Raw genomic sequence first — 27,662 nt, forward strand, 5'->3', positions numbered from 1 at the left:
CACTAGCTAATCTCTATTGCACAGATCATCAAAGGCCCAAGCAAGACTGATAGAGAAAGCTGCTGCGAGGATGATAAGGTCTCTTCATAAGTAGTTAGAATGCAGTACAGGACAGAGGCAAACCTTATTCGCAAACAATAATTTAACTCCATTTCAAAAGTGTCTTTCCTCTTGGGGAAAATGTCATTACCTTTTGCAGGAGCAGAAATGGAGGAACAAAAAATAACTCGTTTTTAAAAGCCAGTATTTTCTATTTACCACTATCTTTCTTTCAGAATTGTATTTTCATCTGAAAAGCAATTAAGCAGAAATACCTATCAAATTTGAGCAAAAACAATGGAGTATTTTCTAAAGAACAGAATATAAGATCATCTTATACAGTATAAGGTCATTTTTAAAAGGATTTTTGTTAATGCTATATTTAGTTCTACATATCACTAATTCTTGCCTCTTCATTAAAGGGAGATGTAAAGATATCAGTATGATTGGTTTTTTAAAATATTGCAAATATGTTCACAAAGGCTGTCAACTAATCTAAGCAAAATGTCTGCGCTGGCATTTTATGGCCTGCTATAACCCACCACACTGTTCAGACAGCCATCCGACAGTGTGGCTCTCATTTACTACCGAGTTCAATTACCATACCATTGGGGAGCGGGGAGAGGCAGACTTGTTAAATTCTTAGGCGTTTAGGAAATGTACCAAATTTTCCAACCCTGATCATGAGCTTCTAAGAGACAAAGTCAGGACTTGGACCCAGGTCTTCTGATTCCAATTCCACTTCTCTTTTTGTGGCATTATAGGGTCATTTTAAATAAGCCTAAATGCCACCACTGTGGGGCTATGCTGAATCCTACACTTTTCTGTATGCCATAGGAGTGGCATCAACTATAAAAGATGCTGATGTTCTCTGTGAAGCATAATTTAAGCCAATAACTTATGCCGACAGCATTTATTTTTTAACTGGGGGGTTGGGGCTAGGAGCGGGTGGGAGATGGGACAATAACCTGGGAACATAAAAGCAAATAAAAACCAAACGCGACCCAGACTTCAAAACAAAGCTCAAATACATTTCTCCTGCCATGACATCTTCCCAGCGCCTCTAAGTAATTCTGCGCTCTCATCCCTAACGTACCTTGCCCCTACTCCGAATGGAGTTTGTCTTGTTATTTGTGGCTATGTCTGTCTATCCACCTAGACAGGAAGCTTCTGGAAGGCAGTAGGCTCGTCTACATTTAGAGGTAAGGGCTTCAGCACTAAAAACTCTCCTTCAATATAAAAATGACAAATATGAAGAACGAGTAAATGAATGAGGCAAAACCGAAGACATAGGAGGTCTCTCTCTACTCCCATAGCAGCCTCTAGCTAATTCTACTGGTTACCTTTCCTCTTGCAAATAGTTAACCCTAAAAGTTGCTGAACACTAACTAGGCCAGGTAATCTACAGAAAGTAAAGATACAGTAGTTCTTGTCCCAGAGATGCTCAACAGTCTAGCTGTAGGGATAAGACCCACAGCTAAAACCAAGAACCACTTAAGAACAAAGAGCCAGAAGTAGCAGATATATAACTGGATAGAAATGATTTCTTGGAAAGCATGTTTCTATTTCTGGAAGGAAGAAAGTGACCTATAAAAGTGACATCTATTGTTATTACTTACTGTCCCTTCACACTAAGGTCCCAACCAGGGGGACACGGAAGAAAGACGATGTGAAGGTCTCTTTATTATCTCCTGTAAACGGTTTCTGATTCGCTCCAAGAAGCCTGTGGCATCAAAGAACACTTCTGATTACTATTAATCTCCTGAAGTCCTCTCTAAAACCTCTGTCATTAATTAAGTTGGATGTGTCTTACTTTAGATTTCCTGTGTGAAATCTCACTAGAGGTCTAAGCCCAAATTTTATGTTCTGTATAATGCTGTGCTAGTGATATTCCAAACTTAAGAATGACTGAGTTGAATGTTTGAGAATTTAAAAATAACTATCTTTTCCCTTTTGAGATGGTGGTCAAGTTTGCTTCCTGGATATTGGCAGTTATGTCAAGAGGGTCTATAACATAAGGTTCTGCCCAACACAAACTGAGGAAACAGACAGGAACAGAGGTTCAATTTTTAAATGAGTACAACCTATGAAAAACTCATCTGGTAACATAGCTTAGAGAGTAATCAGGGACCTTTGGTCCCTTATCATGCTAGTTGACAAGGTTTAAGATATATGAAAAACAACCCATAACAGTTTGGGTTTTGATTCTTTCAGTAGCCGACAAGAATGCTACCATTTTATACTCCTAATCAGACAGGTGAAGAGCCAACAGCAATGTGCTATTAATAGAAAAAAACAATCATGGTTATTACACATTCTTTTAATATTGTATTCACATTCAAATTTAAGGGCTATACACATAAATGCATTATAGAAAAGTTGTCATTGTCAGAAAGTGACTGCTAGATGAAAAATAACCTTCGAGCACATCTTTTATTATTATTATTTATTTTTTTTGCAGTACGCGGGCCTCTCACTGCCGTGGCCTCTCCCGTCGCGGAGCACAGGCTCCGGACTCACAGGCCCAGCGGCCATGGCTCATGGGCCCAGCCGCTCCGCGGCATGTGGGATCCTCCCAGACTAGGGCACGAACCCGTGTCCCCTGCATCAGCAGGCCGACCCTCAACCACTGCGCCACCAGGGAAAGCCTCCGAGCACATCTTTTAGATAAAAATTCCCATTCCAGTAGAAACCTTCAAAGCATACAATGTCACAGAAAGAAGTAACTTTAGAAATAATATAGTCCTGCCTCCTCATTAATAATGTAAAATAACAACAGAAATAAGTCTGGAACCTAATTCTTAATGCACAGTTCTTCCCACTGCACTCATTTAACAATGTTTTTTAAGTACAGTAAGTCCCCTACATACAAACGAGTTCCATTCCAAGAGCACATACGTAAGTCCAATTTGTTCGTAAGTCCAACAAAATTAGCCTAGGTAACCAACTTTTACAGATAATGCCAGACACATGAACTAACTTACATGACTGGACACGCAAACGCATGTTCACATCTTTGAAAGTTCGCAACTTGAAGGTTCGTATGTAGGGGACTTACTATACCTTCTCTCCTCAAGGAATTGTGTTAGGTATGACAGACCCTCTCTCTTAAGAAGACATTCCCTATTAAAGGATATAGAAAAAATGCATTGCACAGAATTAGACAATAATGGTATTCAGTAAAACCATTACTCTTGGCTACTGAAAACCAAAGTGAGGGAGTGACTAAATTGGTAGATGCAAATATTAATGGTATCTAATGTTAACAGATTAAACATTCCAATTAAAAGGCAGACATTGTCAAAATGGATAAAAAAACAAGACCCAACTACTGTAGACTTCCATAAAACTGCCAACTAGACTGTTAAAAGAAACACAGTTTCAATGCAGAGAAACATATGGGTGGAAAGTAAATGGATGGAAAAAGATACTACATAGGGAAAACAGTTAAGGATGTAAAAGCTGTAATGTCTAATTTAACATCAATAAAAGGAAACTTCAAGACCAGAAAGAAAGGACATTTCATAATGATAAAAAGGTAACTTCATATTGATAAAAAGTTCAAATACCAGGAAAACATATCAATCATAAATGTGCATACTCCTCAGAGCAGATCTTCAAAATAAATGAAGTAAAAACTAATATAACTAAAGGGAGAAATAGATAATTCTTCCATCATAGTTGGCTATTTTAATCTCTCTTAGCAACTGATAGAACTACACAGAAAACAAAACAAACCAACCCCAAGACAAGGACCATCTGAACAACACTACCTACCACCTTGACTGAATTGATATTTATAGAACATTACATCCAACAACTGCAGAATACACATTCTATCAAATATACATAGTTTGTTCACCAAGACAGACCATATATGCTGAGCCACAAAATAAGCCTCAATAAAAAAACTTCAAGAAACTGAAATTGTATAGAACAGACCCTCTCTGACCAATATGGAATTAAATTAGAAATCAATGACATTAAGAAATCAAGAAAAACTCCAAGTTTTTGGAAATTTAGAAATTAAACCATCCATTTGTATATAATCCATGGGTCAAAATACAAACAATTTTAGGAAACATTTTGAACTGAATAATAATTAAAATACAACATATTAAAATATGTGGGATTCAGCCAAAGCAGTGCTTAGGGGAAAACTTTAAAGCTTTAAATACTTATTAGAAAAGAAGAAAGGTCTATAGTGATAAGTTTCTATACCTTACTTAAGCATAGAAAGAGCAAAGGAAATCCAAAGCAAGTAGAAGATGGTAATAAAAATAAAAGCAGAAATATATTAAGTAGAGGACATAAACAAAACCAAAAGTTAATTCTTTACAAAGAACAAAATTTGATAAGCCTTAACTAGACTAATAAAGAAAAAAAAGAGAGAACACAGGTAATCAATATCAGGAGTGAAGGAGGGATGATCACTAACCTCTTACAGACATTAAAGACAAAATAAGGGCACATTATGAACAACTTAATACCAAAAAGTCTGACAATCTGGATAAAACAAATTCCTTGAAAAGTATAATTTACCAAAATGGACACAGAAGAAACAGAAAATTTGAATATCCCTTTATCTATTAAAGGAACTGAATTAATCATCTAAGACCCTCCCATAAAGAAACTCCAGTCTTGGATAGTTTTACTGTTGAGTACTAGCAAACACAGAAAAAATAATATTCATCTTACATGAACTCTTTCAGAAAATAGAGGAGGAAACACTTCATAAGTTGTTTTATAGGGCCGGCATAACACTAAAACCAAAACCTGACAAAGAAGTTACATAAAAGGAAATCACAAACCACCATCCCTCATGAAAAAAATCCTTTATAAAGTATTAGAAAGGTGAATCCAGTGATATATAAAAAGAAAAATACATTTTGACCAAATAGGGTTTATCTTAGGAATGCAAGGTTAGTTTAACATTAAAAGATCAATCAAAGTGCTATATATTATCAGAATAAAGGAGGAAAATCATATGATCATTTAAATACAGAGAAATCATTAGACAAATGAGTTAATGATAAAAACTCTTAGCAAAATTCTTCCATCTGATAAAGGTATCTACAAAAAAACTCACAAGTAACACTATACTTAACACTGCAATATTAAATGTTTTCCCTGTATTACTGGGAATAAGACAGAGAGACTCACTCTCACCACTTCTATTTAACACTGTACAGAATGTCCTAGCCGTTGCAACATGGCAAGAAAAAGAAAAGCATGCAAATCCAAATGGAAAAATTAAAACTCACTGTATTTGCAGATTATATGATTGTTTTTGAAGAAAATCCCAGCAAATTTACAAAAACCACTTTTAGAACTAAGTAGTGAATTTATAGTAAGGTCATATGATATAAGGTTAATATACAAAAATCAACCATGTATCTAGATACTAGCTGCAAACAATTTGAAAATACAATTTTTAAAAATTTCATTTAATATAGCATCAACAAAATACTTTGGAATAAATTTAACAAAAAGCTTACAAAATATCCAAACTGAAGACTGCTAAGAGAAATTAAAAAACACTTAAGGAAACCAGGAGATAGACTATGTTCAAAAACCGGAAAACAATAAATGGTAATTTTCTCAAAATTCTTCTATAGTTTAAACACATTCCCAATCCTATCACACTTTTTATTTTTTACTTATTTTTTTTAACATCTTTATTAGAGTATAATTGCTTTACAATGCTGTGTTAGTTTCTGCTATATAACAAAGTGAATTAGTTATATGTATACTTACATCCCCATATCCCCTCCTCTTGTGCCTCCCTCCCACCCCCCACATTCCACCCTGCTAGGTGGTCACAAAGCACCGAGCTGATCTCCCTGTGCTATGCAGCTGCTTCCTAGTAGCTATCTATTTTACATTTGGTAGTGTATATATGTCAATGCTACTCTTTCACTTCATCCCAGCTTACCCTTCCCCCTCCCCGTGTCCTCCAGTTCACTCTCTACGTCTGCGTCTTTACTCCTGTCCTACCCCTAGGTTCATCTGAACCCTTTTTTTTTCTTTTTTAGATTCCATATATACGTTAGCATACAACATTTGGTTTTCTCTTTCTGACTTACTCCACTCTGTATGACACACTCTAGGTCCATCCACCTCACTACAAATAACTCAACTTCACTTCTTTTTTGGCTGAGTAATATTCCATTGTATATACGTGCCACATCTTTATCCATTCATCTGTCGATGGACACTTAGGTTGCTTCCATGTCCTGGCTATTGTAAACAGTGCTGCAATGAACACTGTGGTACATGTCTCTTTCTGAATTATGGTTTTCTCAGGGTGTATGCCCAGTAGTGGGACTGCTAGGTCATATGGTAGTTCTATTTTTAGTTTTTTAAGGAACCTCCATACTGTTCTCCATAGCAGCTGTAACAATTTACATTCCCACCAAGAGTGCAAAAGGGTTCCCTTTTCTTCACACCCTCTCCAGCATTTATTGTTCGTAGACTTTTTGATAATGGCCATTCTGACCAGAGTGAGGTGATACCTCATTGTGGTTTTGATTTGCATTTCTCTAATGATTAGTGACAACTGAGCACCCTTTCATGTGTTTGTTGGCAATCTGTATATCTTTTTTGGAGAAATGTCTATTTAGGTCTTCTGCTCATTTTTGGATTGGGCTGCTTGCTTTCTGGATATTGAGCTGCATGAGCTGCTTGGATATTTTGTAGATAAATCCTTTGTCAGTTGCTTCATTTGCAAATATTTTCTCCCATTCGGAGGGTTGTCTTATTGTCTTGTTTATGGTTTCCTTTGCTGTGCAAAAGCTTCAAGTTTCATTAGGTCCCATTGTTTATTTTTGTTCTCATTTCCATTTCTCTAGGAGGTGGATCAAAAAGGATCTTGCTGTGATTTATGTCATAGAGTGTTCTGCCTATGTTTTCCTCTAAGAGTTTTATAGTGTCTGGCCTTACATTTAGGTCTTTAATCTTTTTTTTTTTTTTTTTTTTTTTGCGGTACGCGGGCCTCTCACTGTTGTGGCCTCTCCTGTTGTGGAGCACAGGCTCCAGATGCGCAGACTTGGCGGCCATGGCTCACAGGTCTAGCCACTCTGCGGCACATGGGATTTTCCCGGACCGGGGCACAAACCCACGTCCCCTGCATCGGCAGGTGGACTCTCAACCACTGCGCCACGAGGGAAGCCCTTTAATCCATTTTGAGTTTATTTCTGTGTATGGTGTTAGGAAGTATTCTAATTTCATTCTTTTACATGTAGCTCTCCAGTTTTCCCTGCATCACTTATTGAACAGGCTGTCTTTTCTCCATTTTATATTCTTGCCTCCTTTGTCAAAGATACAGTGATCATACGCGCGTGGGTTTATCTCTGGGCTTTCTATTCTGTTCCATGGATCTATATTTCTGTTTTTGTGCCAGTACCATACTGTCTTTTTTCTTTTTTTAACATCTGTATTGGAGTATAATTGCTTTACAATGTTGTGTTAGTTTCTGAGTATAACGAAGTGACTCAGCTATATGTATACATATATCCCCATATCCCCTCCCTCTTGCATCTCCCTCCCACCCATACTGTCTTGATTACTGTAGCCTTGTAGTATAGTCTGAAGTCAGGGAGCCTGATTGCTCCAGCTCTGTTTTTCTTTCTCAAGATTACTTCTGCTGTTCAGGGTCTTTTCTGTTTCCATAGAAATTGTAAAATTTTTTGTTCTAGTTCTGTGAAAAATGCCATTGGTAGCTTGACAGGGATTACACTGAATCTGTAGATTGCTTTGGGTAGTACAGTCATTTTCACAATGTTGATTCTTCCAATCCAGGAACATGGTATCTCTCTCCATCTGTCTGTATTACCTTTAATTTCTTTCATCAGTGTCTTATAGTTTTCTGCAAACAGGCGTTTTGTCTCCTTAGGAAGATTTATTCCTAGGTATTTTATTCTTTTTGTTTCAACGGTAAATGGGACTGTTTCTTTACTTTCTCCTACAGATTTTTCACCTTTAGTGTATAGGAATGCAAGAGATTTCTGCGCATTAATTTTGTATCCTGCTACTTTACCAAATTCACTGATTAGCTCTAGTAGTTTTCTGGTAGCATCTTTAGGATTCTCTATGTATAGTATCTTGTCATCTGTAAACACTGACAGTTTTAAGTCTTCTTTTCCGATTTGGATTCCTTTTATTTCTTTTTCTTCTCTGATTGCTGTGGCTAAAACTTCCAAAACTATGTTGAACAACAGAGGTGATAGTGGGCAACCTTGTCTCGTTCCTGATCTTAGAGGAAATGGTTTCAGTTTTTCACCATTGAGAATTATGTTGGCTGTGGGTTTGTCATATATGGACTTTATTATGTTGAGGTAGGTTCCCTCTATGCCCACTTTCTGGAGAGTGTTTATCATAAATGGGTGTTGAATTTTGTTGAAAGCTTTTTCTGCATCTATTGCGATGATCATATGGTTTTTAATCCTTCAGTTTGTTAATATGGCTATCACACTTTTTAATAGAAATTGATAAGCATAAACTTTATATAGAAAGGCAAAGCACCTAAAATATCCAGAGCAATCTTGAAGAACAGTGACAGAGTTAGAAGACTTATGCTACTTAAAGGTATAAAACTACAGTAATCAGGACTGTGGTACTGGCATAAAGACAAAAACACATCAACGGAACAGAAGAGAGTACAGTCCCAAATTTATATAGCCAATTGATTTTTTAAAAAATTATTTTATTTATTTTTGGCTGCACGGGGTCTTTGTTGCTGCGCGTGGGTTTTCTCTAGTTGCAGCGAGTGGGGACTACTCTTCGTTGTGGTGTGCTGGCCTCTCATTGCGGTGGCTTCTCTCATTGCGGAGCATGGGCTCTAGGCGCACGGGCTTCAGTAGTTGTGGCTTGTGAGCTCTAGAGCGCAGGCTCAGTAGTTGTGGTGCATGGGCTTAGTTGCTCCACGGCATGTGGGATCTTCTGGGACCAGGACTCGAACCCACGTCTCTGCATTGGCAGGTGGATTCTTAACCACTGCACCAACAGGGAAGCCCTAGCCAATTGATTTTTGACAAAGGTGCCAATACAATCTATATAGGAAAGGGAAGTTTTAAAACAAGTAATGTTGAAACAATTAGGTATGTATATGGAAAAAAAGAAATCTTGACTCCTACCTCACACTATATATAAAATATTAAATCAAGATGGATCATAAGCCTACGTATGAAAGGTAAATACAAAGGCTAAAACAATAACTAGAAGAGAACACAGGAAAATATCTTTTTGCCTTGTGAGTAGGCAAAGGTTTGTTAGAGATAATACAAAAAGCAGTAATTATGAAAGAAAAAACTGCAAATTAGACTTTACCAAGACAAAATACTCTGCTCAAATACATTAACATAATGAACACCCAAGCCACAGACTGGGTTTTCGTATTTGTAAAATATAGATCTAACAAAGGACTAGAATCCAGGATATATAATAGCCCAATAAAAAATGTGCAAAAGATTTTAACACACACTTCACAAAGGAAATATATATAGAAAGCATAAGCACGTAATAAAGTGCTCAACATCATTAGTCATCAGAAAAATGCAAATTAAAACCACAACTAAACCCACAACACACCCACTAGAATAGCTAAACTTACAAAGACTGACAACACCTTATGCTGGTGAGGACGTGGAACAAATGAACACTCATACATTACTCGTAGGAGTAAAAATGGTACAACCACTTTGGGAAAATGTCTGGCAATTTCAAAACTAAACATATGATGTAGCAATTCCACTTCTAGTTATTACCCAAGAGAAATAAATACATATATTCACAAAAAGACTTATATAAGTATGTTCACTGAAGTTTTATCATAATAACTACAAACTGGAAACAGCCCAGCTATCCATCAATAGAATGGATAAACAAACTGTGCTCTATGCATATAACAGAATCCTACCCAGCACTAAAAAGGTAACAGCTACTGAAATACCCAACGTGGATGAATCTCTAAATATAACGCCCGGTGAAAGACGCCTTACACTAAAGAGTATGTGCTATATGGTTCCATTCACATGACGTTTTAGAACAGGCAAAACTAATCTATGAAAGGAAAAAAAGAGAAGACTGCTGCTTCTGGGAGGTGCAGGTGAGGATTTACTGGGAGTAGACAGGAGGAAACTTTCTGGGATGATGGTAATGTTCTATATCTTAGTATGATTTTGTTGCACAGGTATATGCATTTGTTAGAACTCATCAAAGAGTACCCATAAGACCTGTGCATTTCGCAGTATGTAAATTTACTTGAAAAGAAAATATTACAAACAGTGAAGTAGCTAACGATGTGCAAATGCACGTATTCGGGGAGAAGGGTACTGAAGTCTGCAGCCTGCTTTGAAATGTCTTAAAAAAATAAAAAGAAGGATTGATGGGTTGATAGAGGAATGGCTAGTTGGATAAGTATGTGATAAAGCAAACACAGTAGAACCTCGGTGACAGGTATGGGATGTTCACTGGAAAATTCTTTCAATTTTTGTTTGTTTCAAATAAAATGTTGGAAGAAAAACAACTAATATCACCTCTTTTTATGATGACTAAGATTGTATCCTAGGTTGGACTGCCAATGTTGAGGATCCTGGTCACCATCTACGAAAATCTGATTACCAAGGAAGAAAGTAAAAGTGATCAACAATATGAAGTGAGGGGCGGGGATGGGGAGGGTATTAGAGCCAAAGTCCAGACATGCAAGAGGTTCTGAGGCCTGCCAGAAATAAGGCCAGGGCAGCAAGGCAGGAGATGGCCACTTTCAGGCCTTCTTAGGTTGCTTTGCTTTCTTCATTCCTCTGCAAGTCTATGAAATTAGTTTCTGGGCCTGGGACCCAGCATTACCGAGCACTCTAGTTTCTCCAAGACACAGAAGGACATAGTTGGAGGATTTAAAGTCATTGATGGAGGGGGAAAAAAAGAGGAAGGAACAGAACTGAATTAAGAATTCCACAGGGAGAAGGTATGACTCACCTACTTCTTGGTGGGTAACTACCCTTTTAAATTGCATCTTGTGAAAACAGCCAAGGAGCATTAAAAATTGAATGCAAAACTGCTTCTGGGCAAGGCTGATTAAAAAGGAATAAAACCATTTTAAAAGGTTGTTTTGAGATATTTGGCAACATTTGCATTCTGGTGAACGGGTGACTCAGATCCCACTGCTGGTCCTTTTCACCTCCAGAGCTATGATTTTTAGAGGATGATAGTCACCAGTAATTGATGATCTCTGGAGATTACTGCAGTCTCAGTCTAGCTGATAGTAATGAGTGATTATCACTTTGCTTGATTTAATGAGCCTTCACAGAAATCATACCTGCTTTGTCCTTGACCTCTCTGTTCACTCAGCTTTCCAATGTTTCCATCTGCAAGGATATAACATACTGCTTGTTACTAACCTGCCATAAATAACAACCAAGTTCACCTTGTTAGGGCTTTTCCTTACCCTAACTCTTAATCTTTTAAGAAAAAAACAAAACTTTAACCAGATGGCACACACAATAGCAAAGCAGAGACACACTTGAGCTGATAGTAGAACTTGACACTAATTCGAACAAAGACTTTTAACCTTAAACACGGTTGACTCATCTGTCACAATATGTAACTTTTAACTTAATTTAAAATTAATATTTAAAAAAAAACCCACCTAGGGACTTCCCTGATGGCGCAGTGGTTGAGAATCCACCTGCCAATGCAGGGGACACAGGTTCAAGCCCTGGTCCGGGAAGATCCACCTGCCGCAGAGCAACTAAGCCCGTGTGTCACAACTACTGAGGCTGCGCTCTAGAGCCCACAAGCCACAACTACTGAGTCCACATGCCACAACTACTGAAGCCCGCACGCCTAGAGCCCTTGCTCTGCAAAGAGAAAAGCCACCGCAATGAGAAGCCCGCACACCGCAACAAAGAGCAGCTCCCGCTCGCTGCAACTAGAGAAAGCCTGCGCGCACCAACGAAGACCCAACGCCGCCAAAGATAAATAAATAAAATAAATAAATTTATTAAAAACAACAACAAAAAACACCCCACCTATGCTAAGCTTGTCAAAGTCAGTATTACATCTGTGTAGTTGTACTAGTATCAACTACTAGTAAAATAAACATGAAATTCATCACCTTACCTCTGAGAGAGGTGGGTCACGCTGGGTAACCCAAACAATTTTCATGAATACCCTCTGCGCAAGAGAACTTAGAGAACGGCAAAGTAAATATCTCATCCAAAAATTTTGAAGAAAACGTTATGTTCAAAACACAGTATCTCTGGGCTGCTCTACATTTTGCAAAGATGTCAACATTTGAAAATAGTTTTCTATGTCTCTATAATACAAACCAGACAACTATTTCTTCAAATTATACAAAGCTTCCCTGAAAAACAAATACCAACTCTATTATAGGGAATTGGCAGTAAAAATTTACCTCAACAAAGCAAACAAGATACCAGAAATTGGCTTTTTCCAGATAATCTCATAAAAGTATAGAGACCAGGAGTAAAAAGCAAAACACGTCGAATGTGGGTTGGCAGGATTCAGTGTAGCATTTATGGATGGTTTCATGACTCCCAGATTGTACTTTTACTACTTCCCGAGAGCCATTCATGATATTTGTTGCAATGAAGGCTCAAATCCCATAAAAATTTTTATCCGAAAGTAAAGTGTTTGTTGCCCCCTTGAGGTAAATTCAAGAAACAAAACAACGCCGGCTCTGCCTGGCCCATTAGAGAAAGAGGCTTGCTTCTCCAAACGGCTTTTTCTACACACATACCGTAATCGCAAGTTATAATAATAATAAAACTCTATTTTCACCTGGAAAAAAAGAGGCAATTTACAAACACCACTAGACACTGCACCACTTCTGCAAAAATAAAGATAAAACTTCACACAAAGAATATAGCAAATATTTTAAAGTTTCAGCTGATGAGATGTCAGACTAACTGCATCCTAAAAATTCATTACGCAGATCTTCAGTTGGCCTAGCTCACATGACCCGGGGGACCCAAACTGTAGACTAAAAAGCTCTGCAGCAAACTTTCATGGGGGTGGGGAAGGGCGGGACAAGTCCAAGATATTTATGGCTCAAATCCACATAATGTGCAAGGTCTGCAACATGAGAACAGCTGCACTAACGAAAAAATATATAATACATAAGCATGCATAGAAAAATATGATGGTCTGAATAGATTATCCTGTGAGGGAATTCTCAGAGTTCAATGGATTTTAGTCAGTAATCCTCTGAGGTACTGCTGCCATCCTAATATCATGGGGCTTTGAACTAATTAAGGTTGTTTTCCTTCCTCCAATTGCATTTTATTCTCAGCTATCATCTGATTTTCAGTATTATTAGGAAGAATGCGATGGATTTACATCATTACTCCTCTAAAGATTGAAAGACTTCAGCGTTTTACTCAGCATGACTCATATTCATGAACGATCAAGGTTCTGAATGAGCAGTAAAATACGGTCCCATCTCATCCTGCTACGAAAGGCCCTGCAGGATGGAGAGATCACCTGGGCCAGCTGTTGCTCAAAGTCCAGATTCATGGACATAGAATTAACCTGTCACATCCTCTACTGGCAATCACACAAAGTAGCTGCTCACACATGCTTTCCCAGCTGCTGAACTCTCTACCCAGGCCCCTCAAACTACCCTTGAGATTTATTTAAACTTATGAAAAAGTCTCTACTCTTTTCATTTTTACCAACCCAAAGGAGAGCAAAAGAAGGGGCTAGGAGAAGTAGGGAGAGCACAAAAAGACGGCCCTGTCCCCAATTCCAAGAGGAAGCCCTACCTAGGTCGTTAGCTGTCAATATCTGACCAACAGATGGATCATTCAAAATTCATTCACAAGTGTGCTTGTCCAAAACTGTCTTAATTACAGGGTAATGAACGTTTCCTCACTTGTAGAACAGGGATAAGTTAAATACTTAAAGACTTCTTATAAGAATTGGATAAGTGAATACTTACCACAATGCTCAGCACACTGTACGCTGTATACGTCCTCCTTTACCCCCACGTCTCATGTCCCTCTCTCCTCAGTGCTAACTATTCCCTATGCTGATCACCATTCTACCACCTCTTCTATGCATTTATACTCACAGGCACGTATACAAAAATGATGGGCTCACACTGCAAGAATGGCCCTAAAAATTGCGTTTTCATGTAGCATACCTTGGAAATCTGAAACTCTCCCATAAGGTGACCTTATCCATTTGCATGGCTATAAATACCATCTATGAGCTGATAATCCCCAATTTTATATCGCCAGCCCAGACATCTCTTATATAGCCTATGGACATCCCCACCTGAATGTATTCTAGGCATTTCAAACTTAATGCAGCCAAAGTAAAACTCTTGATTTTCTCCCACAAACCTGTTCTTCCTTCTGTCTTTTCCATCTCAGTATGTGACACAACTCTCGATCATTTCCTACAACCAAAACCTGGGTGTCATCCTTGATTCGTTCCTCTTTCTTACCGCGGACCTGATCCAAAATCTGTCAGTTTCCACACAAAAATACAGCTATTCCATCTATTCTTTTCTGTCATTACTGCCACCACCCTCATCTGAGCTGGGGTGGATACAACACTCTTCCACCCAGTTTCCCACGTCCACTCTTGCACCAACATTCTCATGTTGCAGCCACACAATAACCAGAACGAGCTTCTTACAAACCCGAACACATCAGTCTCCTGCTTGAAACCATTCATCTACTTCCTACTGCTGATTCGAAAGTTTTTAAGTCCTCAAAAGCATGTATAATCAGGCCCACACCTAACTTTTCAATCTCCCTTCATGACATATGCCCCCCTTTTCACTGGCATCTAGATACCCTGGCCTCCTCTCTGTTCCTGGAACACCTCAAGTTCTTCCTCATTTCAGTGCCTCTTCTTTTTTCTGCGCTTGGCCTGACTCCCTCCTTATACTTCAGATCTCAGCTTAAACGTCACCACTTTGTGTGCAGAATCAGCCCAGGTATTCTCCATCATAGCCGTCTATATCCATCACAGCACTTGCTGTTTGGTATTTGTTGAACCAGTAGAATGTAAGCACCACGAGGGCAAGGACAACATCCGTCTTGTTCACCACGTTGTTCCCAGTGTCCAAGGCAATGCATGGCCCCTAATGGGCCTTCAATTAATGTTCAGTAAATAAAAGAGAATAGTACACAGTAACTTAGCCAGGTGTTCCTGAAATTTCTGAAAATAAAAACTATTCTAAGACTTTCACTTCTTAAATCATTGAACTATATATGAAACCTTAGTATTCTTCTCACTAAAAATGGAGATATGAGGTATCAAAAGAAAGCATAATTGTCTTCTGTCAACTAGAATTTGAAATAAATGATCCCATCAACAAATTATTTAATAGTTATTAAACAGTAATTAGAACAATAGCTATTAAATAATAGTCACTTGTTTTTCTATGGCTGAGTAATATTCCATTGTATATATGTGCCACATCGTCTTTATCCATTCATCTGTCGACGGACACTTAGGTTGCTTCCATGTCCTGGCTATTGTAAATAGAGCTACAATGAACATTGGGGTACATGACTCGTTTTGAATTATGGTTTTCTTAGGGTATATGCCCAGTAGTGGGACTGCTAGGTCATATGGTAGTTCTATTTCTAGTTTTTTATTTTTTTTGTGGTATGCGGGCCTCTCACTGTTGTGGCCTCTCCCGTCGTGGAGCACAGGCTCCGGACGCGCAGGCTCAGCGGCCATGGCTCACGGTCCCAGCCGCTCCGCGGCACATGGGTCCTCCCGGACCCGGGCACGAACCCGCATCCCCGGCATCGGCAGGCGGACTCTCAACCACTGCGCCACCAGGGAAGCCCTCTATTCCTAGTTTTTTTTTTTTTTAATATTTATTTATTTGGCTGCGCCCGGTCTTAGTTGCGGCACGTGGGATCTTTGTTGCGGCATGCAGAATCCTTATAGTTGTGGCATGCCAACTCTTAGTTGCAGTATGTGGGATCTAGTTCCCTGACCAGGGATCGAACCCGGGCCCCCTGCATTGGGAGCACAGAGTCTCAACCACTGGACCACCAGGGAAGTCTCTATTTCTAGTTTTTTAAGGAACCTCCATACTGTTCTCCACAGTGGCTGTATCAATTTACATTCCCACCAACAGTGTAAGAGGGTTCCCTTTTCTCCACACCCTCTCCAGCATTTATTGCTTGTAGATTTTTTTGATGATGGCCATTCTAACCAGTGTGAGATGATACCTCATTGTAGCTTTGATTTGCATTTCTCTAATGATTAGTGATGTTGAGCATCCTTTCATGTGTTTGTTGGCAGTCTGTATATCTTCTTTGGAGAAATGTCTACTTAGGTCTTCTGCCCATTTTTGGATTGGGTTGCTTGTTTTTTTAATATTGAACTGCATGAGCTGCTTGTATATTTTGGAGATGAATCCTTTGTCAGTTGCTTCATTTGCAAATACTTTCTTCCATTCTGAGGGTTGTCTTTTCCTCTTGTTTATGGTTACCTTTGCTGTGCAAAAGCATTTAAGTTTCATTAGGTCCCATGTGTTTATTTTTGCTTTTACTCCCATTTCTCTAGGAGGTGGGTCAAAAAGGATCTTGCTGTGATTTATGTCAAAGTGTTCTCTATGTTTTCCTCTAAGAGTTTCACAGTGTCTGGCCTTACATTTAGGTCTTTAATCCATTTTGAGTTTATTTTTGTGTATGGTGTTAGGAAGTGTTCTAATTTCATTCTTTTACATGTAGCTGTCCAGTTTTCCCAGCACCACTTACTGAACAGGCTGTCTTTTCTCCATTGTATATTCTTGCCTCCTTTATCAAAGATAAGGTGACCATATGTGCATGGGTTTATCTCTGGGCTTTCTATCCTGTTCCACTGATCTATATTTCTGTTTTTGTGCCAGTACCATACTGTCTTGATTACTGTAGCTTTATAGTACAGCCTGAAGTCAGGTAGCCTGATTCCTCCAGCTCTGTTTTTCTTTCTCAAGATTGCTTTGGCTATTCGGGGTCTTTTGTGTTTCCATACAAATTGTAAAATTTTTTGTTCTAGTTCTGTGAAAAATGCCTTTGGTAGCTTGACAGGGATTGCACTGAATCTGTAGATTGCTTTGGGTAGTAAAGTCATTTTCACAATGTTAATTCTTCCAATCCAAGAACATGGTATATCTCTCCATCTGTTTGTATCGTCTTTAATTTCTTTCATCAGTGTCTTATAGTTTTCTGCATACAGGTGTTTTGTCTCCTTAGGAAGGTTTATTCCTAGATATTTTATTCTTTTTGTTGCAATGGTAAATGGGAGTGTTTTGTTTGGATGGGTCTAGAGTCTGTCATACAGAGTGAAGTAAGTCAGAAAGAGAAAAACAAATACCTTATGCTAACACATATATATGGAATCATAAAAAAAAAAAAAGGTTCTCATGAATCTAGGGGCAGGACAGGAATAAAGACGCAGACATAGAGAATGGACTTGAGGACCCAGGGAGGGGGAAGTTGGCAAGCTGGGACAAAGTGAGAGTAACACTGACATATATACACTACCAAATGTAAAACAGATAGCTAGTAGGAAGCAGCTGCAACATGCAGGGAGATCAGCTTGGTGTTCTGTGACCACCTAGAGGGGTGGGATAGGGAGGGTGAGAGGAAGACACAAGAGGGAGGGGATACGGGGATATATGTATATGTATAGCTGATTCACTTTGTTATACAGCAGAAACTAACACAACATTGTTAAACAATTATACCCAATAAATATGTTTTTTAAAAAAAGTCACTTGTTTTGTTGATTATATAGCAGTTAAATGTCTCAGATTAAAAGTACTCCCAGTGCTCTTTTTGGGTGGGCTCACCTAGTCCAATCAAAGCTACCCCTGCAGTTTAGACCAGCCTCAGGCTGAGAAGAGCTGCACAGTGGTTTTTCTGGGTTTTAAAGTAAATTTATTTACTTATTTATTTATTTTTGGCTGCATTGGGTCTTTGTTCCTGCACGTGGGCTTTCTCTAGTTACGGCGAGCAGGGGCTACTCTTCGTTGCGGCGTGGGGGCTTCTCACTGCAGTGGCTTCTCTTGTTGTGGAGCACGGGCTCTAGGCACGTGGGCTTCAGTAGTTGTGGCACATGGGCTCAGTAGTTGTGGCTCACGGGCTCTAGAGTGCAGGCTCAGTAGTTGTGGCACACGGGCTAGGTTGCTCCATGGCATGTGGGATCTTCCTGGACCAGGGCTCGAACCCATGTCCCCTGCATTGGCAGGCGGATTCTTAACCACTGCACCACCAGGGAAATCCCTTGGTTTTGGTTTTTTGTTGCTGTTGTTCTTTTTCTTTTTTTTTTAGTTTCTTTTTATTCTTTCACATAGTGATTTTGTGAAAATACTAATAACCAATGGACCATACTCACTTTTTAAAAACATAATCCTTTTTCCCACAAAACAGAAGCAACTACAAGGACTAGGACTGTATGAGATGACAGATGTTAACTCAGCTTACTGTGCTCATCATTTCATGATATATGTGACATCAAATCATTATGCTGCACACCCTAACTTATACAGTGCTCTACGTTCATTGTAGCTCAAGAAAATTGGGAAAAAATGTATTTAACCTTACAACCCATGAAAGGTATGCAAATAAAAAGAATGACATCCTCTCCCCTCCCTCCCCAAAAGAACTAGGAATATAGACATAGAGCAAAAGGAATTCTCACAGACTGCTGCTAGGAGGATAAACTGACAACCAGCGTTGGTGAATATGATAAAATAAGAATTTCTTACTTGACTGCCTCGTAAATATTGTTGGAGGTATGTCCTGATAAGGCATCATGTAAATTTCGAATAAAATAATCTCTGTATTCTTCTGGAAGCGCCATAAATGTTCCACCCATCACAATAAATTCCACTTTATCCACACTGTGACCAAGCTGTTTTAACTGAAAGACATAAATTCATCAGCATTAGAAAGATATAGTCAACTACCCTAAGAAGGTTATTGCAAATTTCTAATTTTACTTTGCGGTGTTCTCATCTGTATAGTTTAAAAATGAGAAGCAAACATGTTAAGCAAATTCTATGGACTAAAAAAAATAGACTCCAGGGTCTGAAAAGGAAATTATTGCTCAAATAAGGAGGACGAGAATTAAAAATAATAAACAAGAAGTCTGATGTCAACTTACAGAGTTAAGTGAAAACTTAATAATACAAAGAATATAAATTAGAGAGCAGCAAAGCAAATAACACAGTATGTAATAGAATAAACAAATATTTATTGATTACATATTTTATGCCAGACTTTGTGGTCAGCATTGGGGACGAAGAAGACTATATACAACATAATCAGGACTTGATGCAAGTGAAAGAAAGAGAACACTAGATTAGAAAGAAACGTTAAGAAAGCAGTTTTAAATTAAAAGTTTTGAATTAATTATGAAGTTTCTGGGTACAGGTAGCACCTTAAGCCTAGTTTCAGGGGTGGGGCAAGGACAATAAACTCTGAAATATGACATCTCTTCTATTTGGGAAGAGAATGGTATAGATCTTTCAGTTTTTCAACTACAATAAGGCAAGATTCTAATTTTTAGAAACAGGTATTTAAATTTCTTGCCATATCTTAGGCCTGAGGAAAACTAGGTCAAGTAGACTACAAATTATGAACTCTAATGTACTACGTAAAGAGGATGTCCACACTTAATATGAGCAAAAAGTTACTTTGTTTTATACTTGTTTCTGAAAATGGCAAATAACTTATACATACATACATCCTTATACATATGTAAATCCTTACAGATACGTAAGCATATGGGCAGGCATGTGCATACACATGCAAATATATATCTGTAAGTACGTGTACATAGCTATCAACACTAAAAGAATACTCTATAACTACGGTTGTTTACCAGGAATACACAACAAAATCTTCCTGGTAGCTTTTTCAAAATATCTTGCCTGGACCCTAAACCAGACTTAATCAGAACTTCAGCAGTGAAATCTGACATGTATTTTGGAAAAGTTACTCAGGTGATTCTAGTGCATTTACAGTTAGGAAAAGAATCACTACTCTCTGGTAGTTTCTAAAATTTTTCAAAACCCATGCTCCTGTTTGGAAAATATAAACATTTTGAACTCTACTGAAACACTTCAAATGAGTTAATCATGGCTAAGGGAATTCCCTGGTGGTCCAGCCAGTGGTTAGGGCTCCGTGCTTCCACTGCAAGGGGCATGGGTTCCAAAAAAAAAAAAAAAATTATGGCTAAAAAAGAAATTGAAGCAATGGTCAGTTTAGGAACTATGTTGGCTCCCTGCAGGTGGGGTCCTCTCCTACAGCTGACAATCCTGATCCATATATGCTTGGGTGACAATGATGTGAAAATCAGAAGTGTCTGGTATCCACTCGTAATAACAGTTAAGCACAGAAGCGACTTACTGACTATGGTATGTGCTACTTTCCATTTGAGATTTTCTAGTTGTCTTACTAGATGTAACTATAAAAACTATGGACAGTGCTTGCATTGTTTGAAATTGGACAAGTTTAAAATAAAATTGTGCAAAAGAAAATCTGTATTAATGTTCAGAGTTCTTGAACAGAGCAAGGCCATCTACACAGTACTTGTCTTTAATCAGTTATATTGAGGTATAATTTTTTTGTGTGTGTGTGGCTTTGCCATGCAGTTTGCAGGATCTCAGTTTCCCGACTAGGGATTGAACCCAGGCCACAGCAGTGAAAGCCCGGAATCCTAACCACTAGGCCACCAGGGAACTCCCGGGGTATAATTTATATACAACAAAATCCACTAACTTTAACTGTACAATTAAATGAGTTTTGACAAATGTTTAGAGTTGTGTAACCACTGCCACCACCACCACCAGTATACAGAACAACTCCATGGCTCCCAAGAGTCCCTCATCCCCCTGTACAGTCAATTCCCCATTCACACCCCAGGAAACTAGTCACAATACTTCTCACTTGGCTTATGGAAGCTAAAATTCAATCCACCCACCTATTGTCTAAGACATATCCACATTCTGTAAATTTCATACCATAAATAACTTTCTACAAATTGAAAGAACTTTAGAGACTACAAAATCCTTACAGAAAATAATACAGTCTTTAAAGGAAGCAGTGTTTTTGACCTTGCTAGGTATTGCAAAATAGTCCCCCTCCCTCAGATGGATATTAAAAACTTACAAAGGGGAGAAATATTCTTTCAGTTCTTATTTCTGGTTCAACTCAAATCAAGCAAGAATACCTTCTAAGTATAAAGATCTAATGTAACAATGCTTTTTAAAACCTTACCTGTTCTATTCGGTGTCTTGTCTGTAGATAAGGGTCATACCTAGCACGGATAGCTCGCATGGAGGTTGGCTAAGAAAAAAGAGAAGTATCCTGTTATGCCCACACTGAATTAAGAATAAAAAGTAGTTTCAAAAGGGTATTAAAAATAAAGTTCCCTTGGGCTCCTTTCTTCCTCTCTCAGTCTTGTCAGGGTTCAAAATAATGTCCTGAATAGCATTTGGCTGGTCTCCACTCAACAGGAGGCAGCTCCTTGGACCATAGTTATATCTTTGTGTAAACCCTTATGGAAACCCCAGGGTCACCAAATTGTTATACTGCTCACAGACATAGCTGTGTATACACATTCAAAAGAGTTACTTGATAAAATAACCTTTAAACCAGATCATTAAATATCAATACAACAACAGTTTGTAATGGCTTAACAAAAAGCCATCATGCTATCATACAATGGAATAGTCTATGGCCATGAAACAATATACTGATATAAAATGTTCCCTAAGATACATTGTCAAATGAGAAAGGTAAGGTGCAAGGTTTTGATAGACTACCTCCTGTGTAAAAAGTTAGGATAAAGAGTATGTATTGCTTTTATATCTATATATTATCTCTGAAGGGGATGATACTGATTGTCTTTGGGGGCTGAAGCAGAAAGGGGTGGCCAGGGGAGAGTGACGAGAGGGAGTCTTCACTGAAAAATTCTTTTAGTATTTTTAAAAATTTGAACTATGAAAAACAGGTAAGAAATGAAAAACCATGTATAAGAAAAAAGTCACATGGTTTCCTGGCTGCTGGCCTCTTTGGATGAGGCCGACGACTTCGAAAGCCTGCTCGCTGGCCTCCTGCTTTCTCTTGCACCCGCTCTAATCCTGCCCTCACAGAACCATCAAATGATCTTTTAAAAACCAACACTGGATTATATCAACCCCTGCTTTAAATCTTGGATGGCTTTTCACAACACCTATAACAAACTCCTTGCCCTGGCTTACAATCCCCTGCAGCACCCGTCTCCCGAATCTCATTCTCCCCTCACCTGCTCTGCTCCAGAGCCCCCCACTGTCATTCTGAGCCTGGCTCCGTGTTCCAGCTATTCTCTCTGCTAGGAATGCTCTTTCTTGGTATTCTTGAAAGGCTCTTTCTTGTCATTCAGGGCTCAGTTTAAATGTCACCTCCTCAGACCATTCCTTCCTAGCCCCCAAGGCTGAAGTATCCACCCTGCTACGACATCTTACTTGACTTTACTTCCCTGCTTTGCATTTACTAGTACCTGATTGTTTTTTCTTGTTTGTTTCTTTACTGTCTACCCCCATTTATTAGAATGTAAATTTCTCAAGACCTGACCTGTTTTTTCACAGCTGCAGAGGCAGGACAATGTACTGGTGAGGAGCACAGAATTCAAAGCCCGGCCCTGTTACATATTAGGGGCATGTCTCCAGGCCAGTCATGTAAGACTTCTAGGCCCTGGTTTCCTTATCTAAAAAACTGGGATAATAATAGTGTCTACCTTCAAAATCCTGCTGTCAGGTTTAAAGTTGTAAAGCACTTAGAACAATGTTGACATATTAATAATAAGTGCTTACATAAATATTTCGCCAGTGACTAGAACAACAGACACTCAGCAAATGTTTGGTGAATGAATAACTTATGTAATCAGGAAAAAAATAAAAATTTTAAGAAAGCCGGTACTTATAAAAGCAGACTCTTAATAAAGTATGCTGTAACACTCCTCAGGACAGCCTCACATTACTTTACCTCATATCCAGTATAAGACTGGGTCGAATATTCAAAGTCTGAATCAGGTCCACCAGGGCAGTATCTGCCAATACAATAAAATGAAGATGTCAGATACAGAACTTAGTTCAACAGTCTAGTTCAAGTATCTACAGGCTCCGTAAAATCCTGACTGAACCAGCTTCATTTTCGAATCCTAACAGAAAGAAGGTTGTACCTTTGTAGCATCTGCAAATATATACATTTTCTACTAACAAGTAAAAAGATAAACATATAAAGGAACATTATTACAGTCATTTTCAGAGTATTGCAGTCACTATTATTTTAGAAGTTTAAGCTTTTAGGGGCAAATAACTGGGCCTAAGTTTTCCTAAGTTTGGATTGATACTCACAGTGCTCTCTTGGTAACTACACTTAAGAAAATCTTTCTCCTGATTAATAATCTTCCTGTCTAGAGTCATGAATATTCTTCTGCTAATTTTTCTAATTATCTAAATTTAATAAGTTTAAAGATTATTAGTAAGGATAAGTTTTTACTTTGATACTTTTCTGATCCAAATTCATTATAAACTTCTGACATTTGGAATTTACGCAGCTCATATTTCCATGTATTGTTTATCAAGTTAACAGAATATCTACTGTTTTGAGTTCTGTAACCTATGAATTTTTTTTACTGTGTATTGCAACAAATTAAAATCTTTATATGCTTCATTTTTAAAGCATTGAGACATCCTACTAATAGGTGCTTGTTTCAAATAACTAACTTATGAATCTATTAAGTCAAAGTTTTAAATATTACCAGGGAGTTCCCTGGTGGCCTAGTGGTTAGTGATGCCAGGCTTTCACTGCTGTGGCCCGGGCTCAATCCCTGGTCGGGAAACTGAGGTCCCACAAGCCGTGGCCAAAAAACAAATACAAACAAAAAACAGTTTTAAATATTACCAGCATGTATTGATCAAGGCTCTAGGGGACTTAACTGGTTCAATTAAAATACATACACATACACAACTTATCACAATCATCATACTCACACACATATGTTTCCTGTAAAACTGATGTGTGGACATCTGTGGGGTTTGCACATGACAGCCACAACAGCAATCTATAAAAGGAAGATTAATAAAAAAGCAATTATGAAATAATTCATACAGGCGGCACAGGTGCCACCCGCTGGGGCTCCGCTCTCCTTGCACAAGCCTGCGCGTCCTTCCTGGCGAGGTCCCTGCGCGGCACGGCCAGGCTCAGTGCAATTTTGACAGCAATCATCATACCAAGCTATTATGAAGTGTGATGTCAGTCTGGAGGACGGATAATATATAAGCCAGTTCTTGACATGCTATCTTACAAGGAAACATCTGAGACCATCAGTCCACTTCACTTTGCCATTGAACATGAGCCCTATAGGCATATAATACATAATTGTTGAAGTGTAACTAAAATGTGGAAAATATATCTTCTTCTGGCTCAAGGAATATTATTATAGAAGAGTTAAAAACTGTGGCCTTTCATTTATACAAACAGAAAATTGTACTGACTTCTCTCAAGTAGTAAGGCTTCTAATGTGAGGAAAAACATGGCATGACAAGTGTGGGAAAGAGCAAGCACTAAATTACTGTCAAAAAATAAACGGAGTAGCACAGTGGTGCTCAGTAATTTACAGGGGCAATTAGTCACCACCCCACGGCACTGCTGAGGACAGCATGGCAGCAGACTCGCCAGGCCCGAGCCGAAGAAGAGGCTTTGCACTGCTCTCCAGACAACTTTTCAAACAACAAGAGAGGATATTTGAGTACATTAGGTTCCATGTCTTCCTTCTGGGTGCCCACCCTTCACATTATTCGACCAACCTAATACATAGACATATTTTTAGCACAATATTAACTTGTTCTGTGTGTGTTAAAAAGACCAACTGCAGCTTTTTTCTCTCCCACTGTCCAAAGTTGGTGTTTCCCTATCCCGTAAAAAGCAAAACAAACAAACGGAAAAACCCTTTCCCCACTCACAAATTGTCCCCCTGCTATGTGCCTTCAGTCTGTCTCATTACTTTTGCATTTTGCTACTATGTTCTATATTTGCTCAGAGCCACTGGGTGCTAAGGAATTTGGTCTGCTGCTCCTCCAGGGAAGTTTGGTGAGCTGGTACAAGGAGGTGATAAACAAGGCCATAAAACACAGGGTAAATGAAAAAGATACATAAACTTCCTGGTATTTTTTTTTTTTTAACATCTTTGTTGGGGTGTAGTTGCTTTGCAATGGTGTGTTGACTTCTGCTGTATGGCAAGGTGGGTCAGCTGTGCAGGTGCATGTGTCCCCATGTCTCCTCCCTCTGGCGTCTCTCTCCCACCCTCCCTGTCCCGCCCCGCTGGGTGGTCGCAGAGCACCGAGCTGATCTCCCTGTGCTGTGTGGCTGCTTCCCACTGGCTGTCTATTTTACGTTTGGTAGTGTATATATGTCCATGCCACTCTCTCGCTTCGTCCCAGCTTACCCTTCCCCCGCCCCCGTGTCCTCCTGATATTTCTTAACATGTTCTTTAACATACTGTATGTAGTGCCTATGTATATGTGCATAACAAAAGAAGCCTGGTAAAATGTAAAAAAAATAATAATAATTCATACAAAATTCTGGAGAGTTGTTATCGCTCAGAAAGCGGGAGAGGAATGCAATCAGAGGGTGGCACACAAGGGGGTTTCAAAAGTACTGGTAAAACGCTATATTTCTTAAACTGAGCTGTGGGTACCAGGGTGATCTTTTCAATATTATTAATTTTCAAAATGTACATATGCATTGTATACACTAGTTTGTATTATATTTTACAATAAATTAAGTGCAAAATAAGGAATTAATAATTTTTAAAGTCACGGTGATTCTTATTTTCTTGCTCTTTCTGATTTGTTTTCATAAAATAGCCTATAAGAGAACAATTACTTATGCAATTCTGTAAAATTATATCTAAACCTAACCTTTGTATCTCAAACTCTTCCCAATAGATCTCAATATTTGGAATAGAGACTATTAAACTGGAGCTACACTTCAGAGTGTGTGCAAGATATCCTCAGAGGGGTCTGTCAGAGCCCAGTGGGGTAGGAAGAGCATCTGCTTGAGAAGGACGTGATGGCAGAGTTAGACAATCAGTTACATATGGGGGCAGCTGGTCAAATAAGGGTATACACTAAGATGAATGCAAGCCAGATTTCTTACTGTCAGAGAAGAAAGTTATGATTTTTTAATTTAGTTTATTGAAGTATAGTTGATTTACGATGTTAATTTCTGTCTACAAAAAACTGATTCAGTTATACACATATATACATTCTTTTTCATATTCTCTTCCATATGGTTTATCACAGGATATTGAATATAGTTCCCTGTGCTATACAGTAGGACCTTGCTGTTTATCCATCCTATATAAAATAGTTTACATCTGCTAGCCCCAAACTCCCAATCCATTCCTCCCCAACCCTGCTCCCCCATGGCAACCACAAGTCTGTTCTCTATGTCTGTGAGTCTGTTTCTGTTTTGTAGATATGTTCATTTGTATCATATTTTAGATTCCACATATAAGTAATATCATATGGTATTTGTGTTTCTTTTTCTGACTTACTTTACTTACCATGTTGCTGTAAATGGCGTTATTTCATTCTTTTTTATGGCTGAGTAGTATTCCTTTGTATATAGGTACTACATCTTCTTTATCCATTCATCTGTCAATGGACATTTAGGTTGTGTCCTTGTCTTGGCTGCTATGAACATAGGGGTGCATGTATCCTTTTGAATTATATCAATAGTTTTATCCAGATACATACCCAGGAGTGGGATTGCTGGATCATATGGCAACTCTATTTTTAGTTTTCTGAGGCACTTCCATACTGTTTGCCATAGCAGCTGCACAATTTACATTCCCACCAACAATGTAGGAGGGCTCCTTTTTCTCCACCCCCTCTCCAGCATCTGTTATTTGTAACGACTTTTTAATCATGGCCATTCTGACGAGTGTGAGGCGGTCACTCAGAGAAGAAAGTTAAAATATGCAAAAGGAGAGAACTAGAATGAACTCTGTGGGTTGGATGAAATCAAAGGTACTGTTGTGGACTCACAGTACACACACACACACACACAAATATAGATGCAAATGTTTTATGTATATGTGTGTGCACGTATGTACATAATATTTCCTAGTTTGGTCCATGGAGAGGGTCTGGGAGCAGCAACACCCTAACGGCATTGAGTACATCTAGTACTCAGATCTTTGTTTCTAAATATTCTTCTCCACTAAAGGAAACCAGGGCTCCTTGGAGAAACAGCTGATTCCAGGGCTAGGGTAAAGAAAGTACAAGATGAGCCTAGAACATTTTATTATGACTGAAAGCTAGAAACTGCCCAAAGAATGATGGGGACATTTAAAAAAGGAACAGAAAGCAGCTTGAAAGGGCTCCTACTGGTCAAAACTGGGAAAATTTGTACATCAAAATAAATAATGATGGAACAGATTATAACCCACCATTTAATCCATTCACACAAATGAATGAGGAAACTGGAAGTCTGATAAGGAACAGGATATTTGCATGGTTTCAAAGTACTTCACTGGGCTTCCCTGGTGGCGCAGTGGTTGAGAGCCTGCCTGCCAATGCAGGGGACACG

The 27,662-nt window shown here is 38.6% G+C and overlaps 1 protein-coding gene across 1 annotated transcript in view; it reads right to left on the reverse strand.

The window, feature by feature from the left end:
* The window catches only part of ELP3 (elongator acetyltransferase complex subunit 3), a 113,047-nt gene that overhangs the window by 70,648 nt on the left and 14,737 nt on the right, over positions 1–27,662 (reverse strand). Inside the window, exons 4-7 of the mRNA XM_033857603.2 lie at positions 24,059–24,129; positions 23,049–23,112; positions 21,300–21,368; positions 18,785–18,939 (exon numbers count right to left, since the gene is read on the reverse strand). Coding sequence (XP_033713494.1) covers positions 18,785–18,939; positions 21,300–21,368; positions 23,049–23,112; positions 24,059–24,129 — 359 coding nt within the window. The remainder of the gene's footprint in view (positions 1–18,784; positions 18,940–21,299; positions 21,369–23,048; positions 23,113–24,058; positions 24,130–27,662) is intronic.

This window comes from Tursiops truncatus, chromosome 6 (genome assembly GCF_011762595.2).
Source record: "Tursiops truncatus isolate mTurTru1 chromosome 6, mTurTru1.mat.Y, whole genome shotgun sequence".
NCBI lineage: Eukaryota > Metazoa > Chordata > Mammalia > Artiodactyla > Delphinidae > Tursiops > Tursiops truncatus.